This window comes from Macaca mulatta, chromosome 8, assembly GCF_049350105.2.
Source record: "Macaca mulatta isolate MMU2019108-1 chromosome 8, T2T-MMU8v2.0, whole genome shotgun sequence".
Classification (NCBI taxonomy): domain Eukaryota; kingdom Metazoa; phylum Chordata; class Mammalia; order Primates; family Cercopithecidae; genus Macaca; species Macaca mulatta.
Window position 1 is genome coordinate 2,555,456 of NC_133413.1, and position 24,136 is coordinate 2,579,591.

At 50.4% G+C, this 24,136-nt stretch overlaps 1 protein-coding gene across 3 annotated transcripts in view; it reads left to right on the plus strand.

Annotated features, from left to right (window-relative positions):
- Nucleotides 1-17,950, plus strand: part of KBTBD11 (kelch repeat and BTB domain containing 11) — a 36,902-nt gene extending 18,952 nt beyond the window's left edge. For 2 of the 3 annotated variants that reach the window (XM_015144689.3, XM_028852317.2), the window contains one exon: nt 11,324-17,950. In XM_015144689.3, coding sequence (XP_015000175.1) covers nt 12,229-14,100 — 1,872 coding nt within the window. In that variant the 5' untranslated portion in view covers nt 11,324-12,228 and the 3' untranslated portion in view covers nt 14,101-17,950. Of the gene's footprint in view, nt 1-8,214; nt 8,394-11,323 lie in introns of those variants that run through there. The other variant, XM_002805247.4, reaches the window with a different exon arrangement.
- Nucleotides 17,951-24,136: the final 6,186 nt, after the last annotated feature.

A 24,136-nucleotide genomic window follows, 5' to 3' on the forward strand; every position in this document is an offset into this window, starting at 1 on the left:
ACATGAACTCATCCTTTTTTATGGCTGTATAGTATTCCATGGTGTATATGTGCCACATTTTCTTTAACCAGTCTATCATTGATGGACATTTGGGTTGGTTCCAAGTCTTTGCTATTGTGAATAGTGCCTCAATAAACATACGTGTGCATGTGTCTTTATAGTAGCATGATTTATAATCCTTTGGGTATATACCCAGTAATGGGATTGCCAGGTTAAATAGTATTTCTAGTTCTAGATCCTTGAGGAATTGCCACACTGTCTTCCACAATGGTTGAACGAATTTATACTCCCGCCAACAGTATAAAAGCGTTCCTATTTCTCCACATCCTCTCCGGCATCTGTTGTTTCCTGACTTTTAAATGATTACCATTCTAACTGGTGTGAGATGGTATCTCATTGTGGTTTTGATTTGCATTTCTCTGATGGCCAGTGATGATGAGCATTTTTTCATGTGTCTGTTGGCTGCGTAAATGTCTTTTGAGAAGTGTCTGTTCATATTCTTTGCCAACTTTTTGATGGGGTTGCTTTTTTCTTGTAAATTTGTTTGAGTTATTTGTAGATTCTGGATATTAGCCCCTCCTGGAGTCTTATTGCTGGTCCCTTCAAGCCTTTGTCCTATTTCCTGACTCCATTCAAATGCGTGCAGTGGCTCAACTTGCCTTCCGCGCTGAGGCTTGAGCCCCATGGGGCCTAAGTCTGTCTGGTTGCTTGCTACTATTTTAGTAGCTGGCACACTGTCTGGCACATTGTAAATACTTCATATATATCTGCTCAATAAATGAGCAAATGAATGAATATTGTTAATTAATTGTCAATATTGAGATATCAATGTGAATTTAACAGATCGAACAGTTGTGAGCAATTGTAGGATTTATTCAGCCCAGGAATCTCTGATTTCCGATTCCAGCTGAGCCTCCTTGGTACGACACTCAACTTTGATTTCAGTTTTAAAATGAAACATTTATTTTGAAAGAGTCAAGTTGACCCAGACATTGCTCAGAGCTGGGCTTCAGGGCTGGACTTTCAGGAGAGTCTTTCAGCCGGTGCCTCTCTCCAGAGCCTTGGTGCTCTGGTGCGACCTTGGTATTCATGCTTTATGTTTGGCTGAATCAATAATTCTTGAATTGGAGCCACACAGAAGGGCAGACGCTTCCTATTTCAACATACTTTCAGTTTGCACCCCAAGGACACTCACAGAAACCTAGAGTAAGATTTGTACTCCTCTGACTCAAAGACTCTTTTGAGTGAATGCACTGATTTATTTTCATCCAGTTTTCTTTCAGTACTTCCAAATCTGCGATTCCAGTGAGCACAGTCTGTGTTATAACTAGAGCGAGGGCAGGCGCCAGCAGCTCCCTGTCCAATGTGGTTTGGACCAAGTCGACCGCACACTTCCTGTGCAAGGATATCTCATTCCTCTCCTACTTTCAGGTATGGTCCATGCAGGTATATCATCATGTCAGCAATGAAGGAATGACGGAGACACTAAGCTCCATACAGCATGGATCTCAGAACATTTGCATTTTTTAAAAATCCACCAATCAGATGCAGGAAGCAGATCAGGAAATCCACGCAACACGTTTCACAGCTGAGGTGCTCCCTCTGCACGATGCATCGCCTCACCGAAGAGCTCACAGCAGGCAGCGGCTAAGGGTCCGGACACACGGGTGCCCCCTCACCTCCCTTGCGTCTCCCTGCGAACCTGACCGCAGAGTCAGAAGCAGGCATCCTCACGGGGTGAGACCACAGGGACTGGAATCCATGGCTCTGACCAAACCTCTTAAACTTGTGACCAGCAGGGGTGAATTCCTGCTAATTTGTGAGCGCCAGCTTACTAGGGAACAGATAACAACGTCTCAGGTGTTTGGTTTTTTTGTTTTTTTTTTGTTTTTTTTTTTTTGAGGCCGCTTGTTGAAGGCTCCAGAGACAGAGGAAGAGAGGAGAATTTGGACTTTGGTGTTGGTCTGCTGCTAATTTTGCTCAGTCTTCTGAGACTAGAAACTTAGTATTTCTGTGCATTGAGCATTTTTTCATTTATTGAATCAAGATGCTGGTAGGTCTGCCTGTCTCGAGTGTGAACTGTGAGACTGAAATGGGACAGTTGCCGGGAAGATGCTGGGAGCATGTCCAGGTAGATGCTGCCGGGCCTCGGCGCCCTGTCCGGGTAGGTGCTGCCGGGCCTCGGCGCCCTGTCCGGGTAGGTGCTGCCGGGCCTCGGCGCCCTGTCCGGGTAGGTGCTGCCGGGCCTCGGCGCCCTGTCCGGGTAGGTGTTGCCGGGCCTCGGCGCCCTGTCTGGGTAGGTGTTGCCGGGCCTCGGCGCCCAGTCTGGGTAGGTGCTGCCGGGCCTCGGCGTCCTGTTCCGGTAGGTGCTGCCGGGCCTTGGCGCCCCCTTCTTGTCCTGCTGGGGGGCCTCTGTCATTTGGGAAGACCTTGTTCTGGGGGGCACTCCACCTGCGTGTGGAAGGCTTGCTAGGGTAGCGGCTGCACCGTGCTCCTGTGAATACCCTGTTTAACTCCACGACCGCCCGGTGAAGTAGCTTTTGCTTTTAGGCAGAAAGATTACAGTTTCTAGGGATGGGAATCCCCGCACACTAGGCTAACCCAGAAGTGGCATTTATTAGCACACTTACCTCAGAAGCCCCCAGAAGCTGTTCTTCAGCACCACTCGCTGCAGGGGTCTCACTCTCCTGTCCTCTTCCCATTTCTTGGTTTTCTGCTCTGTGCATTGTTTCCTTTCTTCTGCTGGAGATAATGAGCTTTCCCTCGACTCCAGCTCTGTGATCCATGAGGGCAGGGCCCTTGCTCCCGCATCAGCCCAGAGGCTCGTGTATCGCCCACACCGGGTCAGGAGAGCTCAGGGTATCTTGTGGACAATGAGCTGTGACCAGCCCAGCCAGGATCCCGAGACCTGCTTCCTGGGGGCCCTGCACTTCCCTAAGGGAACTCAGTGATGGAGTGGCAGAGAAGGCGCCCGCCGGTGAGTGGGTCTTCGCGTTTTAGGACGAGATCACTGAATTGAGCAAATTGCCTGGGCTCTTGGTGGGAGTAAGTTACAGGGAAGAGACTCTGACCCGGGTGTGTCCGACACCAAAGGGAAGGCCTCAGAAACACACTGACCTTCCAGCTTTGCCGACACGTGCTTATTTCATCCCGGCAGAAACACCGTGAGGCGGGCGTCCTACACGAGGAAGTGCCAGAGACGGGAGATCGTCTGCCCAAGGCCTTTAGTTGAGGAACGTCTAACTTTCAAGCCCACCCTCCCTTTTCTGAAAGGTGCCTGAGCAGTACCTGATTGTCACACAGGACACGCACTCCTGGACTCTGCCCCTCCTGTTCATTCCACCAGGAAGAGGGGCCGGTTCCTGCCGCGCTTTGTCGCTGCCTGAAGGGGAGCACGGATGAGTTTTCTCATCCCTGAGCCCCGGTTTCCTCAACTGGAAGACAGGGCAGTGCTGCCTACCTCGCGGGGGGTTTGGAGACTGTGGTAACTGATGTCACCCGCACAGTTCCTGCACGCAGTAAAAAACACAAATGTTAATTCCTGCACGTGGCCCACGCGACCCCCAGATACGCTCGGCGAGGAGGAACAGGCAGGGGAGGAAGGGCTGGGCGGATGCAGGGAGAGGGGCGTGAGCTTGGTGGAGGCTTTTTCTTACATTGGAAGCGGGGGTAGGAAACACTGGCTGGAGGTGTAGGTACCTAGAGAGATTTCCCAAGGTTGGAAATGCTCCCCATAGTTCAGGAATATGAGTTTAAAATCATGCCTGTTCCTAATAAGATTAAAAAATATGTAAAGAGTAAAAAAAAATCATAATAATAATCGTCTCAACCCCCATCCTTATTGTCATACTTTTTTTCTTTCTGTATCTTAAGACTTTTTCAAGTTTCATAGACTTTTTCTATGCTTTAAAACCCCCAACTTTTTTTGATTATAAAAGCAGCATATATTTATTTTAGAAAATATTGAAACTCAGCATTTTATTTAGGAGATAATAAAACCTAGCTGTAATCCAACATCCAGATATAACTATTGATCTCTTTTATTTATTTATTTTTTAAAAAAACCTTTTTTGTGAGATAGCCCCTACTTGGAGCTGTCATGTGGATAATATCTTAATCTGCCATTCTTTGTGTAGTTTAAAAACTTGCTTTTACTTTATTATTATTATTATTTTTGGGACATGGTCTCACTCGGTTGCCCAGGCTAGAGTGCAGTGGCATGATCTTGGCTCACTGCAGCCTTGACCTCTCCTGGGCTCAAGTGATCCTCTGACCCCAGCCTACCGAGTAGGTAGGACTACAAATGCTGCATGCCACCACTCTCAGCTAATTTTTTTTTTTCTGTATTTTTAGTAGGGAAAGGGTCTCCCCATGTTGCCCAGGCTGGCCTCGAACTCCTGACCTTAGGTTATCCACCCACCTCAGCCTTCTGAAGTGCTGGGATTACAGTCATGAGCCACCATGCCCGGCCTCTGTGGTTTCATCTGAGTATTTTCAGAGTTGCCATTGTTTTAGTTTCCCTGGCTAACATCCATTCATCTATCCATCTATCCATCCAATCACCCATCTGTCTATCCATCCATCTATCTATCCATCCGCCACCCACCCACCCATGCATCTATCCATCCATCTGTCCATCCATCCATCCATCCAGTTGCCCTTGCAGAGCCCAGCCTGTGCTAATGGTAGAGTGAAAGGTAATCCTCCTTTTTGTGAATTTTATATTTTTAAGGAAAAGGATGACACATACACCTCCCTATCTGTAATGATACTATGTGGTGCTAAAATAAGACTTTCTCTGCAAACACAGACTGTGGAGCAACTAAAACCAGAAGTGAGGAAGGCTTATTAGAGAACGCACCATGGCAGCTTGAGCTTAAAGAATGAGCAAGAATTCTGCTCCTCAAACCAAAATGGGGGTTGTCTTAGGCAGCGAGAATTGCACAGGCAAAAGCTCCACTAGTAATATATGAATACACAAATACTCCCTACACACACATACACACACACACCCATAGACGGTTCATCAGGAGAGCCACAGGCAATTCCATGAGCTCGTGCAGTAGGACAGAGGGGAGTGAGGCATGAGGGCGAGTGGGTTAGGAGCAGATTGCTCAATACTTTATTTACCAGCCTATGGTAAATGGACTTCAAGAATATCTATTGTGTAAAAGCTCTTCTTCAGGAAATTCCCAATACTTTTACTTCTTCCAATTAAGTCCTGCTAGGAGATTCAGCCTACTGTTATTCCCCTAAATGACCCCCAGGAGGGCAGGTGGGAGACAGCTGGTGGAGCCGGGCCGGGCCTGCCCTGCCCCAGGACCCAGTGCTGCCCTGTCTCCCACTGCATCATGCTCAGAACTGCACAGAGCACCCTGACTTGCTTGGGTTCTGTCTACAGGATGCAGGGGTAACCGGCAACCTGCCTTAACATTCCCGAGGCTTCGCTCAGCCCTGTGCATGGCTGTGACAGGTGTCAGCTCGGACGGGGCCGGGAGTCTGAATGACTCAAGAGGCATCATGGCGCGGTGGCTGATGGCATGGGCAGTGGAGCCAGTTGCTTGGCTCATTTCTGGCTCTGCCCCTTAAAACTGCATGGCTGATAAAATGCATATTGATGAAATCACATAAATGGCGAATCACAACACCTCCCTCCCAGAAGGCTCCTGCGGGTGCCGTGTGTGAACATGATGTAACACACACCAGAACGCTGCCTGGCAAAATAGACGCCACCGCTCTGTGTCCGTTCGGACTTACGTGTCGTCAGGTCACGCTGCAGTCCAGCTGGTGTCTTAGGATGTCCTTCATGAAAAACAAGCTAAAAGAGGTCAGGTGTGGTGGCTGATGCCTGTAATCCCAGCACTTTGGGAGGCTGAGGTGGACGGATCACTTGAGGTCAGGAATTCGAGACCAGCCTAACTAACAGAGCAAAACTCCATCTCTACTAAAAATACAAAAATTAGACACGGTGGCGGGTGCCTATAATCCCAGCTATTCGGGAGGCTGAGGCAGGAGAATCGCCTGAACCCAAGAGGCAGAGGTTGTAGTAAGCCGAGATTGTGCCATTGCACTACAGCCTGGGTGACAAGGGCAAGACTCTGTCGCAAATAAAAAAAAAAAAAAAGTTAAAAGAGTATAGATTGTGCTGTGGTGGGACAGATGCTAATTCATGTTGCTAGGTATATCATGGAACATTTACTTATTTATTCAGTTACTCGAGAAACTCCACCCTGCAGTAGACACCCCTCCTCATTTCTAAACTACACAGAAAATACTGCCTACAATTGGCTTTAGTTTGCTTTTATCCCTGTAGTATCTCGTTGCCTGAACCATTGTAGGTATCCTGAAGGCAGGCACTAAGAGCAGAATCCACTTTTCTCGTCCCCCCGGGACAGCACAGAACCTTTTGCTTTTAGTAGCCGTATGGCCAAGTTAAATATGGGCTGCATTTTACAAGGAAAATATACTTCCTGAGTGGTGTTTCCTCCTGGCTAGCTTTAGGCTGTGTAATTCTGCACATTTTGATGGTCCCCTTACACTATTTTCTATGCCTTAAAGAGTCCTGAGAACATGTGGATCAGAGCTGGGTGTGAGGACAGCCATCTCCACGGAGCATCGGTGTCAGTAATGGCACCGACTCCCTTCTTGCTTCCCCCACCTTCGATCCTGCCTGCCCAGAAGCTGTGGGCCTGTTTTCATTTGGGCCTGGAGAGAAAATAACTTTGAAAAGCAGTATGTGTACCAACAGTTGAAAGTGAATCAATACATTGAATCAAAGAGAAATCCTGACCAGGCGTGGTGGCTCACACCTGTAATCTCAGCAAATTTAGGAGGCCGAGGCAGGTGGATCACTTAAGCCCAGAAGTTCAAGACCACTCTAGGCAACATAGCGAGATCCTGTTTCTACTAAACATACAAAAATTAGCCAGCTGTGGTGGTGCACCCCCGTAGTCGCAGCTACTTGGGAGGCTGAGGTGGGAGAAGCTCTTGAGCCCAGGAGTTGAGGCTGCAGTGAGCCATGATTGTGCAACTGTCCTCCAGCCTGGATGACAGAGGAAGACCCTGTCTCAAAAAACAAACAAATCCTGAGATTCCCTAGAGGTTTCTAAGATGCTATAATTTTTCTTAGATTTATGGCTTTTCTTTCTTAACCTCGCGATTCATTGGCTATTTAACTGTGTGAATGGCATCTTTCTGGTGCTGATGGAGGCCATGTGGGTGCGGCCCACACAAGCACTATTCCAGGGACACTGTGGTCTAGCGGGGTGTGGCGGCACACAGGCAGTGCGTGTAAGACGCTGGAAGGAATTTTTGTTTGTTTTTGAGACGGGGTTTCACTCTTGTTGCCCAGGCTGGAGTGCGATGGCGTGATCTCGGCTCACTGTAACCTCCGCCTCCCGGGTTCAGGTGATTCTCCTGCCTCAGCTTCCTGAGTAGCTGAGATTACAGGCCTGTGCCACCAAGCCTGGCTAATTTTGTACTTTTTTAGTAGAGACGGGGTTTCACCATGTTGGTCTTGAACTCCTGACCTTAGTTGACCCACCCGCCTTGGCCTCCCAAAGTGCTGGGATTACAGACTTGAGCCACTGCGCCCGGCTGAAGGACTTAGAAGCAAAACATACCACAGAAGTTTACATAAACTGCCTAAGTCAATTAATGCATTCTTTAAAAAAAATTAAGCTGACTGTAATGATTTGAAAGGAAGATTCTTTTTAGCAAGCAGTATTACTAAAATAGAGAATGATACTTAATTCTGAATAAATCCTAACGTCCACATTAAATATATAATGTGCACTTTGGGAAATCCTACAAAATCTTATTTTTTAATTTGTATTAATATTAAAGAAATGTATAGAAACTTAAAAGTTTAGATATTTATAAGGCCCAGAAGAAACTTACATCCTCTGGAGGGGAAATACTATGTCTATTTTATTGTTTTCATTGAATACTATTTATATTTAATTAGCCCTTGTTCTTATGAAATGATTTCCTAATTACCAGCAAGAAGGAAACTGGTCACTTACTGCCGCACCCCCACATGCCTGCCTTGGAAACTGCAGTGCTGACTTTCTGTGTATCACCTGGTTGTGACTCCAGAAGTGGGCTCAGGAAACCCCTGTTGACTTTCACGCAGGGAAAAAATCCTTCCAAACGCTCTGGTGGGGGGTGGGAGAGTTTCAGTAAATTTCACAGTAACAAGGATGGACGCTCCTCAGGGAGCCTCTTGGTGAAATTCTGATTCTAGAGCCAACCGCACAATGGTGGTGGGAGGAATCCCTTTGGAAATCCCTGACTTCCTGTCCGAAAAAATCTGACCCTAACAGTCACCACAGTTGCTGACGCCTCAAAGGACTGCTAAACCCAAAGGCCGACTCCTCTCCATCTATTTTAAGGTAAACATTTCAGTAATGGGTCATTCTGGAAAAAAAACCCCAAAACCCAAAAATCTCTTAATGTCGAGTTTCTTTTAACATCATTTGAGACAGAAAAGGGCCTCCTGCTTAACCTCATTTTCCACGTGGTGTCTGACACCACATCCATTCTGCAGGGAGACCCCCGGCAGGGCAGGCATGTTTAGTGCTGTGAGACCGTCTCCCAGATACGCTGCCCAGAGCCTCCTAGAGGGGGCAGCGGAGGGCTCCCGAGCCCCTGATGCAGCCTTGCTGCTCCTCGACAGCGTAGCTGAAGATCTTGGTGTCAGAAACAACATCGCTGATGGTGGTGGACAGGGACCTGCTGGCCTGCTTTTGGCTGTATGGTAGGTGATCTCAGTGGAGTGGTGTCTAAGAGGCCTCGTGATTCCTCCCGGTGAGAGTGCGAGGCTGTACCATGCTGAGACCATCCCCAGCTCTGCCAACTTGCTCTGTCTGTAATGTGAGCAGGGAGACGGCGGAGACGACAGAATATGATAGGGCCACAGAATACGAGAGGGCCTCCACCTCTTGCTGGAAGGGGCCCCTCAGAAGGACACAATTTAATAACGTGTGTGTGTTGGAAAAGTAACATAAAGACCGCTTGAATCATGACTTTTGAGATGACTGAGTTTTATTCTTTCTGGGGCCAGCTGGAATAAGAACCAGTTCTATCCCAGGTGTGAGTTGAACATCCCAAATTTGAAACTGAAAATGCTCCAAAATCTGAAACGTTTTGAGTGCTGACGTCATGCTCATTGGATCCTTTCAGATTTGGGGTTTGGGGAGTTGAAATGTAAGTATAAATGCAAGTATTCCAAAATTCAAAAAATGGGAAGTCCTGAAGAGCTCAAGCACGTGGGATGAGGGCTACTCAGCCTCTAGCTTCCTTGTCGGCACAGCAGAGATGGGTCCCTTGCTGCTGGGGGTGCTGCTGGCTGCTTTCCGGTGTATCTATTTCATCATGGAGATGTCTCTCTTGCTTAACTGAGGTTATAACAAAATGTATACTTATCAAACACTCTTTCAGGCCTTGAACTGATTTCATAGGACTTTTCAGGGCAGAGTTCCAAATTTAAGCTTTTAAAATGCATTTTTCTGATTGCATGACTTCCCTTCAGTCTGTGATGATTAATTACATAAAGATGACTTTCAGGATGGAGGCTCCTCTACACCGCAGGACAGTCCAGCCAGGGAAAGAACTAGGGAGCACTGAGACCCCTTTCTAGGCCAAGAAGAAAGTTTACTACATTGGATTTCTAGGGGCTCTGTCTTCTGTATCTTACAGAAGCAGTGTTAAACGAATAAGCCAACTGAGACAGCCAGTTCTCAGATTTGATTTCAGACATGAGGTTCGTGTGTATTTCTAATGTGATAGAGAAGTTTGTCTTAGATTTGCTCTCCCTCTCCTTTGTATGACTCAGCTGGCTGGAGAGACTCTACCGTCTTCAGGGTTGGTGCCCTTCACTGATGCAGCTTCACAGCTTTTCCAGTTTGGGTCACCCTTACATTGTGGTCCTTTCTCTGGCCCTGGACTGGGCACCACTGGACAGCAGGATGGGGGCCTGGGGTGAGCACCTGTCAGTGTGGGCATGGCTGGGTGAACACACAGGGACCCTTGTGTCCTGCCCAGCCATTGTCTATGACCTACCCTGGGGATCAGAGCTTCAGGATACTCAAAAATCTTAATATTACATTCCCCAGGCATCTTATGACAATTCTGTGCACATAGGGAGTGTGCCAACATTTTGTTGTGAAAGATATCTGGCAGACAGATGGAGGGAGAGAAAGACGGGGAGAGTTAAACATCTGTAGTTTCCAACTTGACACTTTTATTTCTGAGAATACTGGGAAAGGCTTTTCAGGGACAGAAAGAGTGACAGGAAGAGCAGGGCATTTACAGTAAGCAGGTAACACTATTGCGTATAATAAGTAGAACATCAGAAGATGCTGGGGATTAAGTATCATTTTACCCATCTCACTTGAGAGCTGAACACGCATTCTGTGTAAAGATAAGCCTGGTCATGTTTTGGATGGTTTTGTTGTCTACATTTTTTTCTTTAGAAAGCCAGAATGAAGTTGCCTTATGTGGACTCTAAGACCTCTAAGTTTCTTCCCAGTACGTTAGGGAGTGTCCATGAAGCGTTTGCCAATTTAGGCAGGATATTTGATTGTATTCTATAATGCATCTGCCGGCACTCACATCTGCCTTCCACATACTTCATTCAGTCTTTCCGCTTTGATTTTCCTTTTGCTGCATTTAGGCTGTTTGGATAATTGCTTCTCTGAGGTTTTTCAGGGTTGTAATTCTAAGAGTTTAAACAGATTTAGGAGTTGGCACCATTTGGGGTCCTGAATTCATGCTGTTGGCTGGAGCTGATTCCAGAGAAGCATCCTAACGCCTTTCTACAAATAGTTGTAACCGAATTTGAAATAATTAACTGGGAAACACTGAAAGAAAACTTGTGATCTGTTAATAAATTAGTAAAATCACACAATCCAGTCATGCTTTCTCACTAAAAGGAGTTCTTGATGCTACTTACATTTTTTATGTTGAAAACAGGAAATTGTTGATACTCGAATGCTTTTGACCTACAGAACTAGTAACTTCGTATGGTTCAACCGATGCGTGTCAGGCCTTAATGTTTGATGGTCCCTATTGCTTGAACTGGGCTCTCCTGAGTTCTCAAAATCAGGAAAGGAATATCGAGAGGGTACTTTAAAAAATTCCTAAATAATTCTGCATGTCCTATTCATCAAATTCTCCAGCAGAGAAAAATCACAACCCCTTTACAACCAAAACGGAATTCTATAATCTGAATATTGGAGAGGGAAGGGTGGTAGACTCCACTGACACGAAATAACCTTAGTGAAAAACGCACAAATATCCTCTCTTTCTGTCCTATAAACAGGAACAAGAGAATGGTGAGAGGACGCGGAAACACCTGATATCCCAGCAAAGGAAGCTGCAGAGGAAGGGTCCTGCCCCGTGAGCAAGGACGGCCTCCAGGAGCACAGCGGCTTCTCCTGACACCCCCCTGGCAGTGAATTACGGATGACCCCGTATCTGGGGAGGTGCGGACGCCGACACACGGGGAGAGCTCATGAGACCAGCGCGCAGGACCAGTGTCCTCCCCGTGACCTTGCAGTTGTGTAGCCACAAGTGGGAGCCACAAAGAAGGAGAGCCCACAGGGGGACTCTTTTCAAGACATGGGGTTAAATCGGGGCTCTGAAGTTGGGGCCACGGCTGATCTCAGCTTTCTGCGTCCTGGGGGTGCTGTGATATGATGGAATGTGAAGTGAGTGGTTGACCACGGACTCCTGAAAGGGCGCAGCAGATACCTGGTTATCCGCTACTGCAGAGACACCTGGTCAGCCGGCGTTGCAGAGAGGGACAGCTAGTCACTCAGACTGCAGAGAGAGACACCTGGTCACCCAGGCTGCAGAAACAACCGGAGTCAACTGCAGCTCCAGTCAGTGCTGTATGTTGGCTGACGTGGTCTTGCACCGGCTGGAGATCCATTCACCAAGACTCTCTGGGCAGATTTAAAGTGATTGGGGTTCAGAAGTTCAGCAAGAGTTGGACACACCCCTCCTCACTGGAGAGGAGAGGGGAAAGGCGGGGGACGGGGAGCAGCGTGTGAGATTACCCCCCTCACACACACACACACAGCAAAAAAGCGTGGACACACAGAAGTGAAATCTGATCGCGTGCCAGGAAAAGCTGTGAGGCTGGAAACCCCGGAGTAACGCTCGACCTTGGCCAGACCTGCAGGCTGTGGAGCCGGGGGAGTGCGGGCGCAGCACAGCCGGGCCATGGAGCACGCGGTGGCCCCCTGCGTCCTCTACCCAGGGACTGAGCCCGGGGCTGCGGGGGAGGGCGAGAGCGAGGGCGCCGCGTCCCCGGCGCAGACACCCTGCAGTCTCAGCGCGTCCCTGTGCTTCAGCTCCGGGGAGGAGTCCCCGCCGCAGTCCCTCGCCTCAGCGGCTGAAGGCGCGGCCACCTCCCCGCCCTCCAGCGGTGGCCCGCGGGTGGTGGAGCGGCAGTGGGAGGCCGGCAGCGCGGGCGCCGCGTCCCCGGAGGAGCTCGCGTCCCCCGAGGAGCGCGCGTGCCCGGAAGAGCCCGCGGCGGCGTCCCCCGAGCCGCGCGTTTGGCTTGAGGACCCCGCGTCCCCCGAGGAGCCCGGAGAGCCCGCGCCCGTGCCCCCGGGGTTCGGGGCGGTGTACGGGGAGCCGGACCTGGTGCTGGAGGTGTCCGGGCGCCGGCTGCGCGCGCACAAGGCTGTGCTGGCGGCGCGCAGCGACTACTTCCGCGCGCGCGCGTCGCGGGACGTGCTGCGGGTGCAGGGGGTGAGCCTGGCGGCGCTGCGGCTCCTCCTGGCCGACGCCTACAGCGGGCGCATGGCGGGCGTGCGGCCCGACAACGTGGCCGAGGTGGTGGCCGGCGCGCGCCGCCTGCAGCTGCCCGGCGCCGCGCAGCGCGCCACCGACGCCGTGGGGCCGCAGCTGAGTCTGGCCAACTGCTACGAGGTCCTGAGCGCGGCCAAGCGGCAGCGGCTGAACGAGCTGCGCGACGCCGCCTACTGCTTCATGAGCGACCACTACCTGGAGGTGCTACGCGAGCCCGCCGTGTTCGGCCGCCTGTCGGGCGCCGAGCGGGACCTGCTGCTGCGCCGCCGCCTGCGCGCCGGCCGCGCCCACCTCTTGGCCGCGGCGCTGGGGCCGGCGGGGGAGCGCGCGGGCAGCCGGCCGCAGAGCCCCTCGGGGGACGCGGACGCGCGCGGGGACGCGGCCGTCTACTGCTTCCACGAGGCGGCCGGAGAGTGGCGCGAGCTGACGCGGTTGCCCGAGGGCGCGCCGGCGCGGGGCTGCGGCCTGTGTGTCCTCTACAACTACCTCTTCGTGGCGGGCGGTGTGGCGCCCGCGGGCCCCGACGGCCGCGCGCGCCCGTCAGACCAGGTCTTCTGCTACAACCCGGCCACAGACACCTGGAGCGCCGTGAGGCCCCTGCGCCAGGCGCGCTCGCAGCTGCGGCTGCTGGCCCTGGACGGCCACCTCTACGCCGTGGGCGGCGAGTGCCTGCTCAGCGTGGAGCGCTACGACCCGCGCGCTGACCGCTGGGCCCCCGTCGCGCCGCTGCCCCGGGGCGCCTTCGCCGTGGCGCACGAGGCCACCACCTGCCACGGCGAGATCTACGTGTCCGGGGGCTCGCTCTTCTACCGCCTGCTCAAGTACGACCCGCGGCGCGACGAGTGGCAGGAGTGCCCGTGCAGCAGCAGCCGCGAGCGCTCGGCCGACATGGTGGCTCTCGACGGCTTCATCTACCGCTTCGACCTGAGCAGCAGCCGCGGCGAGGCGCAGGCGGCGGGGCCGGGCGGGGTCAGCGTGTCCCGATACCACTGCCTGGCCAAGCAGTGGAGCCCGTGCGCCGCGCCCCTGCGCCCCCCCGGAGCCCCCACTGGCCTGCAGCCCTTCCGCTGCGCCGCCCTGGATGGCGCCATCTACTGCGTGAGCCGCGCGGGCACCTGGCGCTTCCAGCCCGCCCGGGACGGCGAGGCCGGTGGCGACGCAGGCCAGGGCGGCGGCTTCGAGGCGCTGGGCGCCCCCTTGGACGTCCGGGGCGTGCTCATCCCGTTCGCTCTCAGCCTACCCGAGAGGTCGCCCCGAGGGGAGCAGGGAGCCGCGTAGGCCGGCGGGGTCGGCGGGCGTCTCCGTGGCAGGGGGCTGCGGGGCCCGGGCCCCATCGAGCCCACGGAGGAGGACGCGGGGAGTCGGGGCCGCTAGCCGTGCTGGTGGTGTGGATGCTTCGAAGGAGCCCCGAGGACGCTCTCAGGGCCGCTTCCGCTTTGCTTTCCTTTTGCTTGTCTTTGCTTCTGGGGGTCCATGCCTTGAGACCCAGGTGGTGTGCGTATGGGTCCCTTGACAGACTGGACACGGGACACAGAGAAGGCTGTGGGATCCAAAGGGTCATCCTCAGGGCACAGTGTGGGGTCCTGAGGCAGCCTGCAGCCGGCCCCAGGGTGTCCCGAACCCCGCAGAGCACCGAGGCTGTGTGCAGAAGCCTGGGACGCAGAAGTAGGTCGCCGCGAACTATCAGGGGAAGCACGCAGAGAGGGTCACGCTTTTTATTTTTGGCTTGAGATTTAAAATTATAACTGATAAGTAAAGCTCTTTCTAATTTAGTTGAAAATTTCGTACCATTGCTTGCTTTGGTTGGCTCAACTCCAAAAAGAGTAATTTAATAAGCATTAAAGGTAAAATCTTTGATTACCAGTAAGGTTTCTTGTCCAATATGCATTGGAAGTATTTCTTTCCCCCACACCATTGCTACTCAAACGCACGTGCCTAGAGCAGCTCCGGCACACTGTTGGACCAACGGGGCTTTCATATTTTCAGTTTAAGGGATGTTAACTGATGTAGCGATGATTTACCATTATTTAAATTTTAAGTCTTTAGTGGTTAAATGTTACCAAACAGCACATCATAAGTAAGAAAAACTTACCGGGGTGCTTGTCTAAAAAGCAATCTTTGATAGCCCACTCTGTATCCCCAGCCGCTTTCATATTCTGGAACAAGATAAAATATTATTCCTAAAAAACGGAAAATCATTTTGTTTTGACAGTTCTATCAAAAAAAAGTGTAGGCACATTTTGAACCCACTGTTTATGATGTTTTAAATATGGATCGTGTAGTTCTGATGAGGGAGATTAATTTTTACAATCATTAAGAAAGTGTGGCCGAGTGACAGTGGGCATAGTAAGGTTTATAACAAGGAAGTGACATGCTTATCACCATAGATTAGCAAGTAAACTGCATGTACTTAATTGTATTGAATTAAATTCCAAAATACCCTGATAGAATTAACTTGAGGCTCACTGCATTGACAGGGTATGAGGATTAAAAACAAATCGTTTGGGTCGTTTCTCATTTGTGTTAACATTTTACTTTTCAAGTGTGTATACAGAGGACTTACTATTACGAGTTTGAGGATGAGATTCATGCTCACAAATAGAGGCAAACATTTGAACTCCGAATCCAACCCATTCTCTTACTGTAAAAGTAAATGAAAGTTACTGGAACGTAACTAGTTAAAATCATGCCTACTTTAATATTATTTGTTTGTTAATCCAGTGATGGGAACTGCCATCTCTGTAGAAATCAGTGGGTAATTGAAAAATAGGTTATGCTTTTTAAAGAGTCTGTGGTTATGAGAGGTCTCAGTTAAGTGTGTTTAGAAGTGATCAGCTTGAACCTTATGCATGACTCGGGGACTGGAATTTATGATCTGGGTTAGAGTATGTTCTGGGGATGTGTTTGCTTGCCCATGGTTACTCATGAACTGAGGGGATAGCTTGGCAACTTGGTTACATCTTGGGAAAGAAAAACAGACTTCATATCGCCTGACTTGATTTGCCTTTTATAGGAGTATACTGGAGAAATGGTTGTAGAAACAGTATTTACAGCAAAAGGAAACAAATAATGTTCATTTTCAACAGTGTACCATTCACACTGTCCTGCCTTTCCCTCTAGAATTTTATTATTAATGGTAGAAATTTTTATATGAAATGGGACCAGGACCAGGCTAATATTTTCAGTCCTTAAATATCAAACTCATATGCTATTATCACTGTGATTTTACTTGTGAAATCATTCCTGTAATGTTTATTGTTTGAAACTGCAATGTGGAAATTGGGCTTCCAGAGTAACACTGTCCCCGCAAGAGGATATGAGAAGTGGCGGCTGCAGTCACGTGCAGTTCCTGTGGCTTTCCAGCATTTCATTTAGTGAAGGAATGCCCACACTAGACGTAGCACAGCCTCCTGTGGGGCCCCGGCAGCAAAGCCCCAGGTACTCCCTGTCACCTCACAACAAAATGCACGAAGAAACCTAAAGAATAAAAGAAAGGAATTAATACCAACCATTAAAGGATGTCCAGCCAACCTATTGTGGAAATATATAGAATAGTGTACACCATGTTTCTAAATAGTGATATCACATAGAAACACATACTAGAGGACCTGCCACACCATGAGCCACGTTTTTGCTTTTGGGGGGCCGGTCCCTGGGGTGTGGAGCTGCTAGGGTTTGCACCCATGAAACAACAAGAAAAGCCACACCCTCTAAGGCTTTGATTCTGGGACTGCTGCGGGGAGGGCAGAGGCATTGCTGAGACTGCCTGGCGCCGGCGGATGCCCCAGGTAGGGTCTTTTCGAATTCAAAGTGATGGTCTAAGTGTGCGTCCAACGCTGTGTAGGAAAAAGGTTGATGCAAAAATATTTCTGGTCATCCACCCGTTAAAAGAGTTAGATGAGGCTGGTGCCTTGATAACAGCTATCCACACTTCCCATGAAATTAACCTATATGCTGGGGCGTTTCCAAATGTCTGACTCATGAAATTAACCCATATGCAGGGGCCTTTCCAAATGTCTGGAAAGGCAGTGGTGTCCTTTGGGGAAAATGTTATGCACGGAAGCCTGACCTTTTGCTTAGTTGACAGCAATCCCTTCTCTATTGCCAATCAAGGTTCATTTGGGATGCAGAGGAATGAGCTTGAGCCTTCCTCCTTTTCCTTCCGGTTTTATTCTTCATCTTGGGAACAGCCCTCCACTCTGCACTGCTTCCTGCAGCTTTGTAGAGCTGGATTTGGAACTTCAGGATTTGGTTTCTGAGTCTGTGGAGGCACCGACTTCTCCAAGAAAATGAATGTTGTGGAAATCCTTTGGCTACTTAACTAAAACTCGTGACTGTATCAGTTTGGCTACAAATAAGAAATTAATCATCTGCTCTGTTTCTGCTAATTTCTGGTGTCACTTCAGTAATTCTGGTAGCAACCATTGAATCTGTCGGTCACTTCCTGTAAACGATTTGGAAATAGGATGTTTGCAGCGTTCTTTTGTCTTCCTGAAGTCGAGATAGATTCAAGACATAATCTCTTGTAAGATCTTAGTAGAGCAAATGTAAGCAAAAGTGCATTTTTGTGTTCTTGTTAATTTTAGATGCTTTCCTAGCTTACAAAACGTTTTATTTTTGGGTTAAAAATCAATCAACTTTCTGATTTTTCCCCTTCTGCAATGTTATTATTCATAAGAAGATAACACGAGCTGAAAATGGAAATCTGCAGTTGTTTCAGTTGCCTTGAATTTCTTTCAGTGGCCACATCATTTCCACGTTTTCCACATCCGGGAGGAAGTCTGGGCTGTGCAGCCTTCAGGCACCCGGCACAGACACTATGCTGGCAGGTGCTTCAGACACGCCAAGTGAATGGATTTGGATGGAACGCACATAAAACAGGAGATGGGTTCTCATGTGAGATCAAAGCTCCTCCAAAGCCTATTCAAGCTCTAAGCGATTCTCAAATGTTACCATTTATTAAAGGTACACTACACCTGTTGAAGGCCAAGTTCAGGCCAGCTGTTGTGATCTGCGTAATGTATTTATTAATGCTTGAGTTTTAAAATCCTGGGCATAAATAGTGCAGAGCCTTGTATGTCTGTCAGTTCATGCCGAGATGAAATAAATCATGCAGAAAGTGCCAGTGCTCCTGGCGTGCCTGGATTGCTTTTTTCTTTCTCCACAGCGAGTGTCTGATGAGGCGTTTTCTCCTGTGAATCAGGGATCCTAGCTCTGCACGCGGGACCCAGGGCTGACACCTCCCACCGTCAAGTGAGGAACTGCCCTCACCGGCTCCTGAAGCTGCCCCTGCACAGAGCTTCTAAGTTGGGGTGTCCGTTCCCACTCCCAGGTGCCTTGGATTCCTCGGTCTGCTCACGGACCCAGCGGGGGATCAGGGCACACCACATAGGGCCTCGGGAACACCAGGGTGGGCGGCACAGGAGCACGTGGAAGCCGAGGTCGGCGCCTTGACTGGTTCCCGGGGAAGGCAGGTTGGGGCAGAGGGAGCCGCTTCACTGCACTGGTTTGAGTCCTTCCAGTGGGCTTTGTGCTATCACGGTGGTCTCCAGTTGCCTGGTACTGGGCCCAGGGGTGATAAAGGGTGGGGCTTGTGTGTGAGAGTAGCTGAGGAGGGGTTGGGGGTGTGGACTCTGGCCGTTTGGTCTGGACATGAGCTCCCAGCCAAGCCTATCTCTAAGAATGGGCTGACCCCAGGAGGACAGCCTGTCCCAGGCCTGGCCAGCAAGCTCTGTAAGATGCCAAAACATCACAAAATACAGAAAATGAAAGAGGTGGTCAGTAGGACTGCCAGGCGCAGTCCCCTGCCCCTGGAGTGGGTCAGGATGTACCAGGGCAGACCGGTCACAGCATTAGGGCCATCCTGCGTCTTCCCTGGTGTCCCCTCCCCTTCCACCAGCAGCACCTCCTCCATGAAAGTTCCCAGGTGCACTGGGGCTTGGGGGAACTAACGTAGAACACGTCCTCCCACCCACCCCCCCGGGTGAGAACGCACTGAGAAATGGCTCACAAACCAGGCAGGTGGGACCCACAGCCACGGCCTCACCTGCAGGAGCTATGCCAGAGACCGGTACTGGGTTTGTTGCCACGTGGGCTTCTGAAGGCCACTCGAGTCAGTGCACACATTCCCCCACCCTAGGGTGTCAGATGCGCTCAGCCCCCACCTACCCCCCAGGGTGTCAAATGCACTCAACCCCCACCCCAGGGGGTCAGATGCACTCAACCCGCACCAACCCACAGGGTGTCAGGGCACCAGGACTCCCTGTGAGTGAGCACAGAGCCCTGCTCCTGGGGGCAGATCTCACAGAGAGCCCAGATGTGAGGGAGGGGCCGCTCCCCATGCTCCTCCCCTGGGGAGAAGGGGCTGAGGTAGGAGCTGCAGGGAGGCCGAGACCAGGAGCCTTGGAAACTCCCTCCTTATGGAAACAGGCTTGGAGCCTCGTTCCCTGGGGACGCACCTGTCCTCTCGTGGCCATTCCACGTCCTGGAGGAGCATGGAGGTGCCTTTGCACGTTTCTGAGCCGTTGGAGCTTAGAGATCCCCCTCTGCCTTCAGATTGGGCTGAGTTCGGATTAGAATGTTAAATACGGGGCCCTGCACACAGGGTTGGGGTCTTCGGGACCCCGTGGCCTCCGGTGTCTCCAATGCTAACCCCAAGGGTCAAGTGTGGGCCTCGAACCAGCTCGGCACAGGAGGGGCGGCCTCGAGCCCCATACCCGCACTGGAAAATGACACAGGCCTCCCAGGCTCGTGGGGTTTGCGCTGAGATAGCCCAGGGAGAAAGCGGTTCAGAGCAGATGAAAGGCGCGGCCAGCATGTGGGAGGAGGACGCTCCTTCCCGTCCCGTGGGCTTGGGCCTGGGCTGCGTGGACACTGCGGTGAGGGTGAGACCTGGTGCTCCTGCATGTCACCACCAGCCCACTCTCAGAGCAGATAAGGCAACGGCCATGATGACACCCAGCCATCGGGCCACCTGGGCTTCTCTCTTCCTCTGACCCCAAGACCCCTCCTCCACCCTCACCTGGCTTCCTACCAAGAAAAACTTGGAGTTGAAAATTTGTAGACACAAACATTTCTCTTCTTTTTCGTGTGTTTGTGTTTTTGAGATGGGGTCACCCTCTGTCGCCCAGGCTGGAGGGCAGTGGTGCACTCTCAGCTCACTGCAGCCTTCAATTCCTGGGCTCAAGTGATCCTCCCGCCTCAGCCTCCAGAGTAGCTGGTTCTACAGGTGCATGCCACGATGGGCAGCTAACTTTTTTTGTTTTTATAGAGATGAGGTCTCACTATGTTGCCCAGGCTGGTGTTGGACTCTTGGCCCTGAGCTCTCTTCCTGCCTCAGCCTCCCAAAGTACTGGGATTAAGGTGTGAGCCACTGCAGCTGGCCCAAACATTTGTATACGAAATTTGTACTCAACATGAGCCCGAACCAAGTGTTATTGTTCATTTGTGAGGGGTCTTGAAAAAATTATGTTTCTGCTTAAAATCTTTATTTTTCTGGGGGATAAAAGGAATGCTGCTAAAAGTATATCCCTAAGCAAAGAGAGTGGAGACAGAAGCTCTCCAACCTGAAGTTTTTATCTTAGTTTTTGTCATAGCATTTTCTTCTGTGGAAATAGAATTCTATTTGAACTTTCCTATGGTGTCAACATTTCCCCGTGCTGAGCTTTAGGATTTTTATTATAAATTAAAGTGGTTTTCTTAACTGAGTATTTTAAGTATTTTAAACCTGATATAACACCAGGAAATACATAGGCCTTTTAGACTGAGGCGATGAATCTTATAAATTGAGGCAACAGAAAGAAGTGAGAACAATTTGCAGACGTCTAATATTCTCAGCAAGAAAGAGGGAATTTTCACCTCTTCAGACAAATGAAATTAAAGCTATTTGTCTGACCCCAGCCCCCACTTTTATTTTTAGACAGGGTCTCACTCTGTCACCCAGGCTGGAGTGCAGTGGCACAATCTTGGCTCACTGCAAGCTCCGCCTCCCGGGTTCAAGCCTCCCGCCTCAGTCACCCGAGTAGCTTGGATTACAGGCGCACACCACCATGCCCGGCTAATTTTTGTATTTTCGGTAGAGACAGGGTTGCACTATGTTGGCTGGGCTGGTCTCAAACTCCTGACCTCGAGTGATCCGCCTGCCTTGGCCTCCCAAAGTACTGGGATTACAGGCATGAGCCACCGCGCCCAGCCCAATTAAACCTATTTGTGCACAGAACAGCTGACTGTGCTCAGTTCCTCAAAGGTCAGGAAGGAGGTGTGTTAAGGGCCTCCCTTCAGAGCCCATCTTGCTGGCGTCACCGTGTGTCATGCCTGTCCTTGGGCCTTGGCACAGCGAGGCAGCCCTGCTGCTGGTGGGCCACGCTGCGTGGCAAACACTTTAGAATGGGTTCTCAGGCCCGAACGGTGCCTCCAAACGCTTCAGCAGCAGAAACTGAACAGTTGAATGCACACAGCCGCGGGCGGATGAATTCATCATCCAGGCCTGCTCCCTGAGGGCTCCGGAGGGCGGGAGGGGGCCCTGGAGCCTCGGTCATCAATCCCCACACCTGAGAGCTCCGGAGGGCGGGAGTGGGTGGTGGAGCCTCGGTCATCAATCCCCACACCTGAGGGCTCCGGAGGGCGGGACTGGGTCGTGGAACCTTGTTCATCAATCCCCACACCTGAGAGCTCCGGAGGGCGTGAGTGGGTGGTGGAGCCTCGGTCATCAATCCCCACACCTGAGGGCTCCGGAGGGCGGGAATGTGGAGCCTCAGTCATCAATCCCCACACCTGAGGGCTCCGGAGGGCGTGAGTGGGTGGTGGAGCCTCGGTCATCAATCCCCACAGCGTGGCCCTCAGTGATGGTTGTGACTCAGTAGATAAAACGCTGAGGGTCGTTTGCAGTTCATTATTGCAGCTCTGTTTTCTGCTGTCTGTATAGTCTGGGACACGCCACTAAGCCTCATCAACGTTCTCAGCTTTGTATTCCCGAAATCTGGATCGGAGCAGGCCCCAGAGTGCTAATGAGACGGCTGTGTGGAGATAGCCATGGCAGCGTCCAGCCTCTGGGCCCAGAAGAGTCACTGCAGCTATTCCTTAAACATAGGGATTCTGTGTCCTGACATGAGAGATTCTCCCTGACTCCATCGTATCCTGGATGCAGCCAGAGATGTGCATTTTAACAGGGAATTCAGAGGTGAGTGCTCACATTGCCATGCCCTTAAAAATACTATGGTAGGACCTCCCAGCAGGTGGCTGGATCTAAGTGCAGTTGGGATCATTCTCGGTGCAGAGCTCACCAGGTGCTTGGTGTCCTCTCCACATGCTCTCCTGGCAAAAATGCCTGTGGTGATTAACTTGTATCACCCCAATAAGACTGTGGCTTGTCACAAACCCCATGCAGGATAAAAGAAGGCTTAGGCGTTGAAAACAAACCCTCTTATAGTAAGAGAATCCCAAACAGTTCCCAAGAACTGCAATGTGAACAGCCTGACCCAACCACGGTGGGCTGAGAAAGCAGAGGCTTCATAGCACCTGAGGACCTCAGCTGCCCATCCTGACGGGTACAAGTGGACACCTGTAATCCCAGCTGCTCAGGGGGCTGAGGCAGGAGAATCTCTTGAAATTGGGACGTGGAGGTTGCAGTGAGCTGAGATTGCACCACTGCACTCCAGCCTGGGCTACAGAGCGAGACTCTGTCTCACACACACACACAATAATAATATAATAATAATAATCTGGCTGAAATCTCCTTCTTGTAACTTTGCCTGTCACAAATTCAGCTTTCCAGTCCAAAATGTACTTGAGTTGAGGTCCCTGTGTTGTGAGTCACTGTGAGAGGATTTATGACTCTGTAAAGTGGGACACCCACGCTTAAGACGCTTACAGAGAGTGACAGAGGCAATGAGCTCTCAGTGAAATAAAGCGGAGGGGAGTCCTCTAATATTTACACGCAGCCAGGAGCCCGTAAGGACACAGAGAAGCAAGCCTCCAGCTGCTGGAACAGATGTCCCCAGCTCTGAGAAGCCACACAAACGTCCTGTGTTCTCAATCACGTCGTCTTTGCTTGTAATCTAAGTATCATTCTCGCATGCATGACTGTCATTTCTAGGCTCACAAAGCAGATGATTAAGAGCAGAAATGCAGTGGCCACAGGCACACAGCAGGTTGTCCCGAGACGAGCCAGCGACAGGAGGAGAGGGAAGGAAAATGGCAGCTGTGGGTCCGGAAGGCAGAGCAGTATTTACTCTTGGCATCCAGTTCTGTTCTTTGCGTGGTGAAGTTTTAAGGGCAGGAGGTTGATAATAGTATTATTATATTAACTGCAAGTCATAAGACATCAAATTCTTTTTAGCATTCTTTGATTGTGAGCCAAAGAAGACTATTTTTCAGACCAGTTTTAGGCTCACAGCTAAATTGAGAGGAAGGTTCAGAGTTCCCATAAGTCGCCTGCCCCCAACACGTATAGTGTAAACCCCACTGTAAACACCTTCACCAGAGTGGGGCATTTTTACATCAATGAACCTACACCTCATCACCAGCCAGAGTACACAGTTTACATAAGGGCTCACTCTTGGTGTTGTGAGTTCCATGGGGTTGGACAAATGTGTAATGACATGGATCGGCTGCAGCATTGCCAGAGTTCAATGATAAGATCACATCATCTGCACACAAATTCAAATGAGAATTTGACTTCTTGCATTCCAATTTGGATGTCCTTTATTTCCTTCTCTTTTTTGATTGTTCTAGCTAGGACTTCCAGTAGTATGTTGAATAACAATGGTGAAAGTGGGCATCCTTGGCCAGGTGTGGTGGCTCACACCTGTAATTCCAGCACTTTGGGAGGTCGAAGAGGGTGGATTATTTGAGGTCAGGAGTTCAAGACCAGCCTGACCAACATGGTAAAACCCCATTTCTACCAAAAGTACAAAACTTAGCCAGGCATGGCGGTGGGCACCTGTAATCCCAGCTACTTGGGAGGTTGAGGCAGGAGAATTATTTGAACCCAGGTGGCAGAGGTTGCAGTGAGCTGAGATTACACCATTGTACTCCAGCCTGAGTAACAGAGTGAGACTCCATCTGAAAAAAACAAGGGCGTCTTTGTCGTGTTCCAGCTCTTCATGGAAACGCTTTCAGTTTTTCCACATTCAATATGATACTAGCTGTGTGTCTGTCATCTGTGGCTTTTATTGTGTTGAGATATTTTCCAACTATACCCAGTTTTTTGAGAGTTGTAATCATGAAGGATGTTGAATTTTATCAAATACTTCTTCAGCATCAATTGAAATGATCACATGGATTGATTTGCCTACCAGAAACCATCCTTGCATCC